The 15,354-nt window shown below is 47.2% G+C and overlaps 1 protein-coding gene across 4 annotated transcripts in view; it reads left to right on the forward strand.

Moving 5' to 3' along the window:
• The window catches only part of LOC147111262 (caM kinase-like vesicle-associated protein), a 136,738-nt gene that overhangs the window by 74,006 nt on the left and 47,378 nt on the right, over positions 1–15,354 (forward strand). For all 4 annotated transcript variants that reach the window (XM_086001996.1, XM_086001997.1, XM_086001998.1 and 1 more), the window contains one exon: positions 5,173–5,247. In XM_086001996.1, coding sequence (XP_085858122.1) covers positions 5,173–5,247 — 75 coding nt within the window. The remainder of the gene's footprint in view (positions 1–5,172; positions 5,248–15,354) is intronic.

Consider the following 15,354-nt stretch of genomic DNA (forward strand, 5'->3'; position numbering starts at 1 on the left):
GTGGGACTTGGACCCACCACCTTCTGACTCAAAGCCAAAAGTGCTTTCAACTTGCACCACACACGTGCTAACAACTGAGCTAAGCAGCAGCTCGCCCATTTAGGGCGGGCTTATTGCTGCGTGGTGGACACCCGGCACCCCACTCGTGGGTGGAAAGGCCAAGAGTCAGGGTTAAAGGCTCCAGGTTACTGTGGACTATGTCTGCCGGACCTTTGGATTAGCGATTTTCACCCTCGTGTTCAAATCTCGCCATGGCCTCCATATCTCTGCAACCACTCCAGGACTCATTGGGCCAGTTCTCCTTCTCTGACCTCCAGGTATTGAAGACGTTGGTCACAGCAGTGGCCGTGAATCCTCGGTCCTCACTCGGCCAACCTCGCTTCTCAAGCTCTTCCTATTGTTCCATCCCAACCCTGCACTGACTGTTGAGCTTATCTGTGGCTGAATTTGTGTTTGAATTGCACTGTTTTTGTATTATTTTGTTCAGTGCATCGCTCGGTTATTTATTATTTGGAGAAAAGATAAGGTTAGACTAGTATAATGTTCTTCACTTACCACTTCCAGGGGTAATTTGGCTCTCTGTTTGCAGAGAATTGTTTAAAGCTGTCTTAGGTTAGGGTTTCTGTAACAAAAGTGTTAGCGATTACTCAAAAACTCTGCCACTGCTTTAGTAGAAAACAGAAGTATTCGGCATTGCAATCTCACCCCGGAATATCCCCAGTCATTGAACTGTCCATAATCCCTGAATTCCCAGGCCTCCTCCTTATCTTTAGTTTACAGCGCTCTAACATCATTGGCCATGTCTGCAAAGCAGGGCCCAGAGAGAACTTTTGATCTTTAATGAATATGTAAATGATGTGTGTTTTTGTAAAAGCAGATTATTCTGCGATGTTTTGGTAGTTCTCTAAACAAAAACAAAAATTGTGTCTCCACATTAAATGGAAAATATCTACTTGATCTGGGAAATCAATAATTCTTTTTAAGTCCAACATGAGGTGACCTTTCAGATTGCCTGTAGATGTAATTTGGGTGTTGTTGTTCTTCTACTCTTGGCATAGCCATAGTTTACAGGTTTAAACCAGTCATTCCTACCTGATCAGTCCTTGCTGAAAAATGCATTAGGCTTTGTGCTTTCTCAAAACAGACGGTTCACTTTATCGTCTGCATTTGGTCCCAATGATCCTATTTACCTAGTAGAACAAGAGAGCGGCTAATTTACATTGGAATGTAGGAACAGGAGCGGGCCATTCAGCCCCTCGAGCCTGTTCCGCCATTCAATGAGATCATGGCTGATGTGTGTCCTAACTCCATATATCCGTCTTGGCTCCATATCCCTTAATACCCCCGGCTAGCAAAAATCTATCGATCTCGGATTTAAAATTATCAATTGAGCCAGCATCTACTGCTGTTTGTGGGAGAGAGTTCCACACTTCTACCACCCTTTGCGTGTAGAAGTGTTTCCTAACTTCTCTCCTGAATGGCCTGGCTCTGGTTTTAAGGGTACCTCCCCTTGTCCTCGACTCCCCCACCAGCAGAAAAGGTTTCTCTCTCTCTCGAATTTGCTACCAACCAGACGATATCCTAACTTCTCTGATCTGACACGCCAAGCCTGACAGTTTTCAAGTTCCTCACAACTACAAAGGAACAGGACCCTTGAGTAATTAGCTTGCTCGCCACCAATGTTACAGGGAGCTGAAACCTCTGAGAAAGACCTATAGCTACTTTTATGTTACTAATAGTGCACCCAAGGGCAAAAGTGCACTCCTCCTACTGTTAGCTGGCCTTGCAAATATAAAAGACCCGGGGGGTGGGGGAAATTCAGTTGATTAGCGCCTCCCGTTAGCGCCCTAAGAGGGCGTTAACGGGGCGCAAAGCTACTAGCGCCCGGGCGCAACAATGTTTCCGCCGCTCGCGAAATTGACCAGACATTTTGCAGCGGCGCTAAACACTACCGCCACGATCTCCTGCGCCCGCAGATCATGACGTCAGTCGAGCATGCAACGCCCCGGTAGCGCCCCGGACCAGATATTGTGCCACGCTCCCTGCCTTTCCGCCTGCCGCTAGCAACGACAGGTAGAGGGGAGCATTTTGCAGTCGGGAAGGGGCTGGGGGAGCGCTATTTAAAGGCGGCCGCTTCCTGCCTTTTTTTGTCGGCGACATTTTTGCACCACGCATTCTGAGAGAGAGAGAGACATCTGGAGAGATTCAACGCTGTGTGTAGGAGTTTTGGGTACTGAGCAGCACTTTGCAGGTTCACTTTGATTTGACCTTCCTTACATCGATTTAGAAGAGACTATGGGGGCTGCACTCTGAGCTCTTTCCCCGGGCCTCTCCTTTGTTCTTTCTAGCAGATTTGATGTACAGGTCTCTCCAGGCCGAGATTCAAGGCTGCAATGAGCAGGGTGTGGCTGGAGAGCAAGATCAACCCTTCCCTTTAAGAACTGGCCGGCGCCAGTGTGTCTGTATTCCATCACATGAGCTTCGCCAGCGCTCTGATGTAGCGCCTCGCTCCTCGGCGTTAGCGCCTTAAGAGAGGTGTGTAGTGCCTGATTTAGCGCTCCAATCACCTCCAGGGGTGATAGAGGCCAAGTTTGCAGTCGGAGGCGATAATTAGCGCCAGGCGCTAAACTTTGCGCCCGGCCAATAATTGCACCCCAAACGGGGCGATACCGAATTTCTCCCCCCTGACCTATTCTGCTGGCAACACTGCCCCACTTTCCACTAAAAATTCAGAGCCAGTTTAGAGCAACTGGTATCATGACAGTAGTAGCACCAAAAACGTTCGGATTGATACAGAAACCCGTAATGATGTCAAAGCACTGCGTGCATGCACAGAAAACGAGCTCTGTAATCCTGGTCAGCGTCTTCCAGTCACCATTGCAGGCAGAGACACGAAACCTGGTGCCGTGGTGCTCTCCTGAAATCACGGCATGGTAAAAGCAGGTGATTGAAGCCTCGGTCAGTTGTCTGATGTGTCTCTGGATATTGTGAGGTTCTTGAACTGGAGGATTTTCAAAGATCAGATGCAGACTTTGATGCCAAAACAGCAACAACAACAAAAAATCGCAAAATAGGTTCAGATAAAAAAAAAACACTTCAGCTCGTTTAATTTCATTCTCCCAGATTAGTCGATTTCACCCCCCCCCCCCCCCAATGCTTTGAAGGCCTGATTATTGCATATTCTCAAAACCGAAGGCTGCTCCTGCTAGCGGTCAGTGTGCGAGGCCTTAAAGCACTGTGGCTGATACATAATCGCCACCTCATTCACTTGAGCACAGTTCGCCAGAGCAGAAGAACAACCATATATCTAAAAAAAATCAAAAACTCATGTCCCGCCAGACTAACATGAATAAACCAGACATCAACACTCAAGAAGCTCGACACCATCCAGGACAAACCAGCCCGCTTGATCGGCACCCTCATCTACCACCTTAAAAACATTCACTCCCTCCACCACCAGCGCACCGTGGCTGCAGTGTGTACCATCTACATGATGCACTGCAGCAACTCACCAAGGCTTCTTCAGCAGCACCTCCCAAACCTGCGACCTCTTCCGCCTAGAAGGACAAGGGCAGCAGGCGCATGGGAACACCACCACCTCCAAGTTCCCCTCCAAGTCACACACCATCCTGACTTGGAAATATATCGGCCGTTCCTTCATCATCGCCGGGTCAAAATCCTGGAACTCCCTCCCTAACAGCACTGTGGGAGTACCTTCACCACACGGACTGCAGCGGTTCAAGAAGGCAGCTCACCACCACCTTCTCGAGGGCAATTAGGGATGGACAATAAATGCTGGCCTTGCCAACAAACGCCCATAAATAAAGAAAAACCATATATGTTATTAATAATTTAATGTGTAAATAATAAGCTCAGCTGGTTTGACTCCAGATTTTATTCATTGAGATGACCAAAGGGGCTTTGGGAAGCGGCAAGTGATCTCACAGCAGGCTCTAGTTACACAAAGATCTAAGTATTGAAGCCACGCTGTAGGTTGGCAGCGTGTGTGCTGCCCACTGGAGCTCAGAGTTGTTAACGTACCACTGCATCAGGTGACTTTTGGCCCCAAAATCTCCACATTTAGGCAGTGACGCCCCTTTAAAAAACAGATTACTGGCACTAACAGCAAAAGAGAACCGCAAGCTGACATCGCTTCCCTCCACCCCCTTTGCTACTGTCACATCGTGTCCCACCTCTACCCAACAGTGCGCTTATTGTGAATTGATTGAAATGCAGGTCCCAGAACACAGACCTTTTCAGGTCCAGAATCAACGCCATTTTCTGAATTTGTGCCAAACACTTCACCCCTTCCATACAAATCAACTAAAGTTGGGAGTGAGGTCGTTTATGTTGGGTTCATAGGACTTGTTATAAATCTCATCATTCATCAAGAAACTACTTGTGAAATAACGCTGGACGGCCAGCTGGTGGCGCCGTCCAAGGAGTATAAATACTCGGGCGTTGGCCACAGCTTTCCAGGGACATTTTGTAAGACAAGGAACTAGTGAAGTACAACTAGACCTCCATGTTCTGAAACAAGTTGATTAAATTGACGTAATAAAACTCACTATGCACTTGGTTTGAGCATAAAGCAAGGCTTAATCAACTTGTTTCAGAACATGGAGGTCTAGTTGCACTTCACTAGTTCCTTGTCTTACAAAATGTCCCTGGTAAGCTGGGGCCGACGCCCGAGTATTTATACTCCTTGGACGGCGCCACCAGCTGGCCGTCCAGCGTTATTTCACGAGTAGTTTCTTGATGAATGATGAGATTTATAACGACTCAAGATGCGAGCAGCCACCAAGGTATTGGTTATTTAAAGATAAAGGGGGAGGGGGGTAATTTTTCAAGTAGCATTGGTGGGGGCAGGGTTGAAGCTTGCTCGCCACCAGCATGTATCCAAACATCGAAGGCATGGGCACATACTCGGAAAATCACCCCTTAGGAACCATCTTTCAGCTGTAAACTTTAAACAAAAGCACTGGTATACAAATGTGTTTTCGAAATCGAGAGGTTAATTTAAGCTCAATTAAATTTCAAAAAGACCAGACAGGTTTCTCAGAGGTTTGCAATTCTCACCATTCTTGATATCTGTTCCCCTATTCTGTCTTTAGCGAGAATAACCACCTTGCTTATGCAGCCAATGCTGAAATGCTTTGTTCTCTCTCCCAGGGTGAAGCATCCGAACATATTACAGCTGGTGGACGTCTTTGAAACGCGCAAGGAATATTTCATTTTTCTGGAACTGTAAGTTAACATACAACACAAGAGAATGTGAAGGCTAGGGTGGGGTTAAGCTGGCGTCTGTTTTACCAAAATCACTGGATATTTCCGGTGCGAAAGCCTGTTTACACCGGAGTGCAAAGGAGTTTTGTTGTGTTTGTGAGTGCACGCTCTGGTCCTGGAACAGCCGCCTCTGAATACTCAATTTAAGTCTGTGATCTTGGCTGACTGGGGAACTTTCCATTGAGTCAGAAGGCTGTGGGTTCAAGCCCCACTCCAGACAATGATCCACTTCCATATTATTTTCAAATGCATAAGTGGTAAAATAAAGATTGGGGGAAAAACATTCAGAAAACAAATTATAAAGTAGTAAGATAAACTATTTAAAAAAAAACTCCAAAGTGTCAAGGGGCTTAGGTAGACATCAGACATGCTTTAACTGTTCAGTAGCCTCTTTGACACTTCAGTGCAATACTGAGGGAGTGCTGCAGTGTCAGAGGTGCTAGCTTTCAGTTGAGAGGTGACTCCTGTCTGCCCTCTCAGGTGGGCAGAAAACGTCACGTGGCCCCATTCAGAGAAGAGCAGAGGAGTTCTCCCGGTGTCCTGGCCAATAAGTATCCCTTAAACAACATCACTAAAAAAAAAAATACCAGCTGATCTGGTCTTTTATTTCATTCCTGTTTGTGAGATCTTGCTGTGCGCAAATTGGCCGGCAGTTTCCCTACACTATAACAGTGTCTGTGCTTCAAAGACACTTCACTGACTGTGAATTGCTTTGGGCCATCCTGAGGTTGTGAAAGGTGCTTTCTACCCTGGACTTGAACTTAACATGGTGTTATAAATCTCATCATTCATCAAGAAACTACTTGTGAAATAACACTGGACGGCCAGCTGGTGGCGCCGTCCAAGGAGTATAAATACTCGGGCGTGGGCCCAGCTGTCCAGGGACATTTTGTAAGACAAGGAACTAGTGAAGTACAACTAGACCTCCATGTTCTGAAACAAGTTGATTAAAGCCTTGCTTTATACTCAAACCAAGTGCGTAGTGAGTTTTATTATGTCACATGGGTCTAAATGTTATGGGGGTACAAGTGATATAGCGGTTGGTGAATCGTGTAAAGCTGGGCCAAATTCCTTTCCAATAGTCCCAGCGGAGGTTTTTATTGGCGCTCACAATAGGTCTGGTTACTCCAGCATTGGTAAGCATCGGACAATGTTGACTATGTGGAAAGTTTTTCAATGCACTGCTTATAACTTGAAGTGGATGATGCCCAAAGGTCAACTCCATTTTGATCTGACTCTCACTACCCCCCAGGTGGTGATGGATGGTATTAGAATCTCCAATGTAGAGGGCAGGGTTTGGGAGCGTAGGAAGAATATTTTACATAAGCCAGGGTTGGCGAGGAGGCTTTTACACATTCGTCACTCTGGTGACCAACTCTCGCAAAGGTCCTAATTAAATGGGAGTGGTTCCGTGGCCACAAGACCTGCTCTAACATCGGTAGTGCGGGCATATTTGCTATATGGATAGTAACTCACAAGCTCATAACCTTTTATGTGGAGGCAGCTGGCAGAAAGCGAGTCTCCTGAAGGCATGTTCCTCGTTCTGTTTGGACTAGAGAATGGAGCGTTTAGCAGCTGAGAGACCATCAACATTTTAGCTGAACGCTTCTCGGGGATTGTCCATTGTCCAGTGTTTCTTGATCATGGTTGAAATCGCTGAGATCACTTGAGAATCCATGCTGGCCAGGACCTGAAAGATTCGACCGGCTGGCTGCAGCTTTGGTTTGGCTTGCCGAAGCAGGGTACTTACAGGGTATATGACAGCACCGCAGCCGCATTGCAACCCATCGTGCACCTGCAACCAATGCGGTGCCCGTTACATGTGATTGCTTCAGGCGATCAGCAATCACATGTAACGGGCACCGCATTGCAAACCCCTTCCCAAATGTTGGCTCATTTAGCTTTAAGGGGTGTGACTTGCTGTCAGTAGTTGTGGTGTTTGCTTGCGGCTATTTTTGGACTACTTTGGTGTACACTTGTTTATCTGTTAATATGTTACACTGCTCTGCTGACTTGCAAGTAATTAACTTTCAGACAGTTTTTTAAAGCTGGACCCCATCCGACTCTACAACTTGCTGCTAATTTGTTTGAAATTTTGAGCCAGTTCCTCCTTTAAGAGCAGGCGGCAAGCGTTGCTAGTGCTAGATATGCTGCTCCCTGCACCTTGTGTGCTCTAGTGCCCCATGCACTGACAGCACTGTTCTAATGGTTAAGTGAACTGCCTTTTCATTATGCCGTGAGGTCAGCTCAGTTCAATGCGTGGCACCGGAATGGCAGAGTTCCTGCATCCACTGTGCCAGGATCACATTATAAGAGACTTTGATCCCATCGGTCTAGGTTAGATGTTACGCTCATATCCAAAGCATAAAGCATTACTAGGCCCTTCAGTTCTAACGAAGGAAAGAAAGACTTGCATTTCTATAGCGTCTTTCACAACCTCAGAGCGTCCCAAAGCACTTTACAGCCAATGAAGTACTTTTTGAAGTGGCGTCGCTGTTGTAATGTAGGAAACGCGGCAGCCAATTTACGCACAGCAAGCTCTCTCAAACGGCAATTAAATGAATGATTGCTCGAGGGATAAATATTAGCCAAGACTCCGAGGAAAAGCCCCCTGCCCTTCTTCGAATAGTGTGGTGGGATCTTTCACGCCCACAGAGGGGGCAGACAGTGCCTCGGTGTAACGTCTCGTATGAAAGTTGGCACGTCCCCCACCCCCGCTCCCCGTCAAAGATTTACCTGGGGATGAGAGCTAAATCTGCTCTGACTCGTAGCGTGTGGCTGTGTACAGCCACACGTTGGTGAGAACCAAGTCCCACAGTGCCAAACCCCTCAGTGAGAGCAATGACCACAAAGGAATATGGGAGGCTTTTGAAGCAGCACATTTACTGCAGGATGTGACAGACTCTTGATGTATGGTTCATTGCAGGTTCAAAGTGCTTCTGATCCAACATCTTCTGTTGCTGTTTATCTTTCCTCTTAATTTTGTTTAAAAAAAGACCTTACTTTTGAGAAAACTGTGAATACCATTTTCAAATAGGGGAACACCATTTTGCTTTCTTTCCAAATTTCATTCTATGACACCAGCAGTTACTGTAAAAATCAGTTCTGAATTTTTGCCCCCCCTCCCCCCTCCCTCACCATCAATTCCTGCCGAGAATCTAAGCCCCAATCTGTTCAAATGCTTTTTCGTTTATCCTTATTAACATTCATTCCAGGATTGCTTGCGTTCGGAAATAAATTTCGGAATAGTGAGGTTTGCTGGAATCAGTGTTGCCATCCCGATCTCTTCGGATCTCTCCGAAGGTTTTTGTCACATCTATCTTGTTTCACATTAAATCCTGCTCACCCTTTAAACTGGTCCATGTTGACCGACAGTGGCACTGTCACCCAATGCCTTCAATTTAAAATCTTCATCCTCATCTTTAAATAATCCCTCCATGGCCTCTGTAGCTTCCTCCAGCCTTATATTCCCCCCAACTGAGCACTCCATTCTTCTGACTCCAGCCTTTTTTTTAGCGTCAGTGGTAGCACTCCCAAAGCACCTCCCAAACCCGCAACCTCTTCCACCTAGAAGGACAAGGGCAGCAGGTGCATGGGAACACCATCACCTCCAAGTTCCCCTCCAAGTCACACACCAGCCTGACTTGGAAGTATATCGGCCGATCCTTCATCGTCGCTGGGTCAAAATCCTGGAACTCCCTCCCTAACAGCACCGTGGCAGTACCTTCACCACACGAACTGCAGCGGTTCAAGAAGACGGCTCACCACCACCACCTTCTCAAGGGAAATTAGGGATGGGCAATAAATGCTGGCTTTGCCAGCGAGACCCACACCCCATGAACGAATAAAAAAAAAACTCTCACCTCCGAACTAGAAGGTTGTGGGTTCAAGCCCCACTCTAGAGACTTGAGCACAAGATCTAGGCTGACACTCCAGCACAGTACTGAGGGAGTGCTGCATTGTTGGAGGTGCCGCCTTTTGGATGGGACACTGGGGCCTAACTTCATTAGCGCCCCCAAACCGGGCACCAATCTGGCGGCGCACAGCGACGCCCAATCTAAATCATCGTCATAACTCAGGCAAGCTACAGGCGCCAATCAGGTGTCCCGATACAGCCCGCCTGCCTGAGCCTTACCAATTTCGACTGGCACCGAGGCCCCAGGTAAATCTTTGGCAGGGGATTGGGGGGGGGGGCGGGTGGAACATAGAAACATAGGGGTAAGAATGGTCAGGTAGCAGCCCACACTTGTTTTGTGGAGCCTGGAGGATCACTTCACTCCTGCTCCCTCTGGCTCCACAAAAAACCTTTTGGAAATTGTGAGGCTTCTTTTTGCCCCAGCGGTCCCTACGGATCACTGGTGAGTCAGCTCAAGACTAGTGTAAACATATTTAGGAGTCGGGGTATGAATTGGGCACAGAGGCTTCATTTCCATATTGGAATGGAGCCTGTGCTCATTCCGCCTAAAATAAAAAATGGCCTCCAAACCAATTTAGCAGTGGCCCGAGCCGCCTTTTCCGATCGAGAGCGGTCCTCTGCAATGCTAAATTGGTTGTCATTGCAGCTGTGTTCCAGCTGTAAAATCGGAGCAACAGCATTGCCGATCATGAGCTGGAGGTTAGACTATGTCATACATCATTGGACGATGATACTCAATATTACCCGCTTAATTTGGTGTCAAATTCGCACAGGTGCGATTGACATAAAGGCAGGTTTGAAATAGGTCATATAAAAATAATTGGCAAAATGATCAGGCGTCAGCTATTGCCACAGCGTGGGCGTCCTTTCACTGGATATGCTCGGGGCCCCTGACTGGCTCAGGGCCTCGTGCAATTGCATGGTCCCCACACCGCTCCTGCTCTCGCAGTTGGGATGTCGTGGCCAGCTTTCTCTGCGAATAGGCATCAGACCCGGGCTGTCTTAAAATAAATCTTCAAGCAGAAACGTACCTGAAAGTGGCTGGCTGCTCCAGACAGTCCCACATCAATTCAGTTCGGTCGAGAGGTTTTTTTTTTAAGTTGGAGAGGGTGCAGAAGAGATTTTCCAGCATGGTACCAGGGATGAGGGTCTTCGGTTATGTGGCGAGATTGCAGAATGGATGTTAATAAGGTTAAGAAAAAAAAGCATTTGAACAGATTGGGGCTTAATTTCTCAGCCGGAATTGAGGGGGATGGGGGCAAAAATTCAGAACTCATTTTTACAGTGGAATGAAATTTGTAAAGAAAACAAAATGGCGTCCCCCCGATTTGGAAATGGTATTCACAGTTTTCTTAAAAGCAAGGTTTTCTTTTTTTTTTAATGTAAGAGGAAAGGAAACAGTGACAGAAGATGCTGTCTCAGAAGCAATTTGAACCTGCAATGAATCTGCAATGAATCATACATCAAGAGTCTGTCACAGAGAAGGTTAAGGGGAGATCTAATGACGTATTGTGTACAGTTTTGGTCTCCTTACCTGAGGAAGGATACATTTGCCGTAGTGAGGGTGCAACAATAGTTCACTAGGCTGATTCCTGGGATGGAGGGATTGTCCAAAGATTACATAGAAACATAGAAGGTAGGAGCAGGAGTAGGCCATTCAGCCCCTCGAGCCTGCTCCGCCATTCAATGCGATCATGGCTGATCATCCAAATTCAGTACCCTGTCCCTGCTTTCTCCCCATATCCCTTGATCCCTTTAGCCTTAAGAAATATAACTAACTCCTTCTTGAGTAGACTAGGCCTATATTCCCTAGAATTTAGAAGAATGAGAGGTGATCTCATTGAAACATATGAAATTCTTATAGGCTTGACATGGTAGATGCAGGGAGGATGTTTCCCCTGTCTGGGGAGTCTAGAACACGGGGTCACAGTCTCAGAATAAGGGGTCGGCCATTTAGGACTGAGATGAGGAGAAATTTCTTCGCTCAAAGGGTTGTGAATCTTTGGAATTTTCTACCCCAGAGGGCTGTGGAGGCTCAGTCGTTGAGTATGTGCAAGACAGAGATCGATAGATTTTTGGATATTAAGGGAATCGAGGGACATGGGGATAGTGCGGGAAGGTGGAGTTGAGGTAGAAGATCATCTTATTGAATGGCGGAGCAGGCTCGAAGGGTCGAATGGCCTACTCCAGCTCCTATTTCTTATGTTCTTATGTCCCACTACCACAGGGATGCTCGCTGCACCACCCCCGTGCTTCCTGCTGCTCTGTGGTGTTGCTTTGACAATGTGATACCACCCTATGGAAAGGCTGACTTTTCCCTCACTGGTGTTTTTGCTACTCAAGTGTTAGAAAAAGAAAAATAACCGCAGCAATACGAGTGGAAGTTGATTTCGGTAGTTATCTTGCATTCCCTGACTCGGCAAGAATGCCCGCCCACTGGGAGCAATATCATTTGTGATGGCAGAGTTGTCCTGAAGCATAGATCCGAGCTCCCCTGCCGCGATAATCTAATTGCAAGGCCACGGGCCAAGATCCAAGCTTGCAGCTAAGTGTGAGAGGAGACCATTCAGTATAAAGCAGCACATGCCTCCCAGCAGGATTCACAGTTGCTGCTAATGTGACCTCACACTCCTCACTGCAGGGCTGCAACTCTTAAAGCAGCAATGTGCAATAATTGGCCGTGTTGAATCAAAGAATCATAGAATAGTACAGCACAGAAGGAGGCCATTCAGCCCATCGAGTCTGTGCCGGCTCTTTCGAAGAGCAATCCAGTTAGTCCCACTCCCTCCCCCGCTCTCTCCCCATATCCCTGCAATTTTTTCTCCTTCAAGTATTTATCCAATTCCCTTTTGAAGGCTACAATTGAATCTGTATCCATCGACCTATCAGGCAGCACATTCCAAATCCTAACCACTCGTTGCGTAGCAATGTTTTTCCCCATGTCGCCTCTGGTTCTTTTGCCAATCACCTGAAATCTGTGCCCTCTGGTTATCGACCCTTCAGCCATTGGAAACAGTTTCTCTTTATTAACTCGATCCAAAATAAAAGTACATCATAGTATTTTGATAATACGGGTTATTTACCATTTTGGCTAACAAAGTTTACAAATTTGCTATTTTAAAATCTGAAGTTGTTAAGTCTGGTCCTTGTCAACTCTACATCCCTACCTGCCTTCTCAGCACATACCTAAATCCTTTCTCCAGAAGCAGGTCTACAGTAGCTACTTCATTAATCTATTTATATTATTCACTTCAATACCTTCCCTGGTAACTTATTCCACTAAGTCCATTACCCTTTTGGGGAAGAAAGTTTTATTTGGCATTCCTTCTTACTCTTAATTTCCTAGTTTTGTTTTACTTGTTCATGGGATGTGGGCATCGCTGGCAAGGCCAGCATTTATTGTCCTAATTGCCCTTGAGAAGGTGGTGGTGAGCCACCTTCTTGAACCGCTGCAGTCCGTGTGGTGATACTGTACTTCTTTGTAGCGGTTTGGTACAGCTGAGTGGCTTGCCAGATCATTTCAGAGGGCAGTTAAGAGTCAGCCACATTGCTGTGGGTCTGGAGTCACATATAGGCCAGACCGGGTAAGGACAGTAGATTTCCTTCCCTAAAGGACATTAGTGAACCAGATGGGTTTTTAACAACAATCTGATAGATTCATGGTCACCATTACTGATACTAGCTTTTATATTCCAGATTTATTTAATTAACTGAATTTAAATTCCCCAGCTGCCATGGTGGGATTTGAATTTGCAATTCTCTGGCTCATTAGTCCAGGCCTCTGGATTACTAGTCCAGTAACATAACCACTATGCTACCATACCCATTTTTAAACTTATATTCCCTGTTAATATTAACAAATGTTCGGGACTAATAAATTCTGAATTGTTGCAAACGAGGGCAGCAGTGGAGCAGATAGTGTTCACCTCAGTGTCCCTGGTGTAGGGGAAAGGCAAAAACCACAGCCAGGATCAGAAAAATTCCGCTCCTAACTTCTACTCCGTAGAAAGGTTCTACTTCAGGTGAAAATAGAATCAGATCCGACTGTTGTTTAGTTAATCAATTTTCTTTAAGTACCCACCTGGGTGAAACTCCTCATATATATTATCCACCCAGCATCTCTCCAGGTATTCGAGGAAGGGTTGGTGGGAATTATCCAATGGACAACCAATCGAAAACTCAGCCACCGCTTCCCGAGCTGTCTGGAGCCTGGGAAGTTTGTACGTGTGTAGGGAGTGGTCGGTTCTGCAAGGATTGTATTAGGGGTGAGGATTAGGGTTGCCAACTCTGGTTGGGTGTATTTCTGGAGGTTTAATCACATGACCTCCCGTCTCCCACTGCCCCGCCCCCACCATCGGCCGCCCAACACCTCCACCCTCGCGGCGCACCGCCTTCCTGAGCCAGCTGAGAAGCGAACAGACTCTTCATCACCCGACTGGACGACTCTCAACTTCCGGCCAATCGTCCCTTTTACCTTGTCGCCAATTTTTTTTTCATAAACATTGGGCCCAGAAATTCGGGTCGGGGGCTTCCCGCGGGTACAAGCCCCCGACCTGCACTTACCTAGCGCGCCGGCCGTTGTGCTGTGGGCCCGCGTGGGATTCCGATCCTGGGCCTCCTCCAGCTGCCGGCGCGCAGTGCTTGCGTATCCCAGGGGCACAGTTAGTTCGAAGCGTCCCCTGGGATCACGTGGGCCATGGAGAGCCAATCGTAGCAGGGAATCTCTATTCATAGATTTGACGGGAAGACCTGTCAAATCTATGAATAGAGATTGGCCCCAAAACCTAACTAAAACTTCAAATAAATTTTTTAAAAACATCACATATTTAAAATAACTATAAATTACATTAAATAACTATTTTAAACAATAATTTAAACTTTTGAAAAAATTAATTACAGTTTTTAACGGGGCTAACAATAAACTTACCTTTCTTTAAAGTATTTAAAAATAATAAACCTGTGCAAAAAATTTTTTAATTTTCCATTTTAATTCACCACTTACCTTGTTAAAAGCAGGCCTTGCGACTGCTTTTTAAATGCGCAGCTGCTGGAGACTTACCCTCCCGGAGAAACCTGTAACATAAACGGAAGTTCCAGGTGTACGCGCTGCCTCTCCGGCGCATGCGTTTGACCTGTGAACCCCTTCCTTCAAGGGAACGGAAGTTCCGGTTTCCAGCGCATACACAGTGCATGCACGAAACCGGCACTTTCGTTGGGCCTACGCATGAGTACCCAGCGCGTACTCACCCATGGGGACCCGAATTTCTGGCCCAATAATAAGCGGAAGTGTTCAAAAGAAAATTTTTTTTAAAACCACACCCTTTTTAAAAAATCTCCAGATGATTTTTCTCCTGGGTTGGCTTGCAGCAGTTCCCTGGAGACCAATCTTCAATTCCTGGAGCCTCCAGCACAATCCTGGAGCCTCCAGCACAATCCTGGAGGATTGGCAACCCTAGTGGGGATGGAAGAAATAGTCAAACTTTTACCAAGGGGCGGGAAGGTTTTGTACTCTGTCACAGGCCTTCTGTTAGTTTGACTGCGGTGAAAGGTGTTGTTTTGTGCTCAGTGCCACCTACTGGTTTAGGGCCATAACTTCCACTGTCCCAAGTCTCCTTCTCCAGTGTACTTAACATGGCGCTCAATTTACAGTTGCAGGAAACCCCTTGGGGGAAAAATTGGGTTGCTTTGCACCTCCGGTTAGCGCCCCGGCAAAGCAACTGGACGCAAAGCAACTGGCACCTGGGCGCGGCGCCGCTAACGCCTCTTGCGAAATTCGGCGGTAGGTTAGCGGCGGCGGTAGCCAGTAGCGTTCCGTGGCGCTGCACCTCCGGCGATGATGTCATTGCCGTGCGCAGCGTCCCGCTCACACTCCGGCTGCAAACCTCGGTCACGCCCCCTGACCTACCGCCGGACGCTATGTCCGACAGGATCAGGGTGGTGTTTTTGCGGCTGCAGCGGCCAGCACCTGCCCCCCCCCCCCCCGCTTCTTCATGTGGGGTGCCGGCTGCGATTGGTCAGCCCGGCACTCCTCTTGAGTGCCGGGCTGTTTTCACGGCACCCCGCTCCCTGGTGGTCCAGCAGCGCTAGGCCCCTCCCCTTTAATCAGGGGAGGGAGGCCTGTAATACCGCGGCACTACGTACTGACGTGCGTG

This window comes from Somniosus microcephalus, chromosome 11, assembly GCF_052327205.1.
Source record: "Somniosus microcephalus isolate GS21.2 chromosome 11, FLI_Smic_1.0, whole genome shotgun sequence".
NCBI lineage: Eukaryota > Metazoa > Chordata > Chondrichthyes > Squaliformes > Somniosidae > Somniosus > Somniosus microcephalus.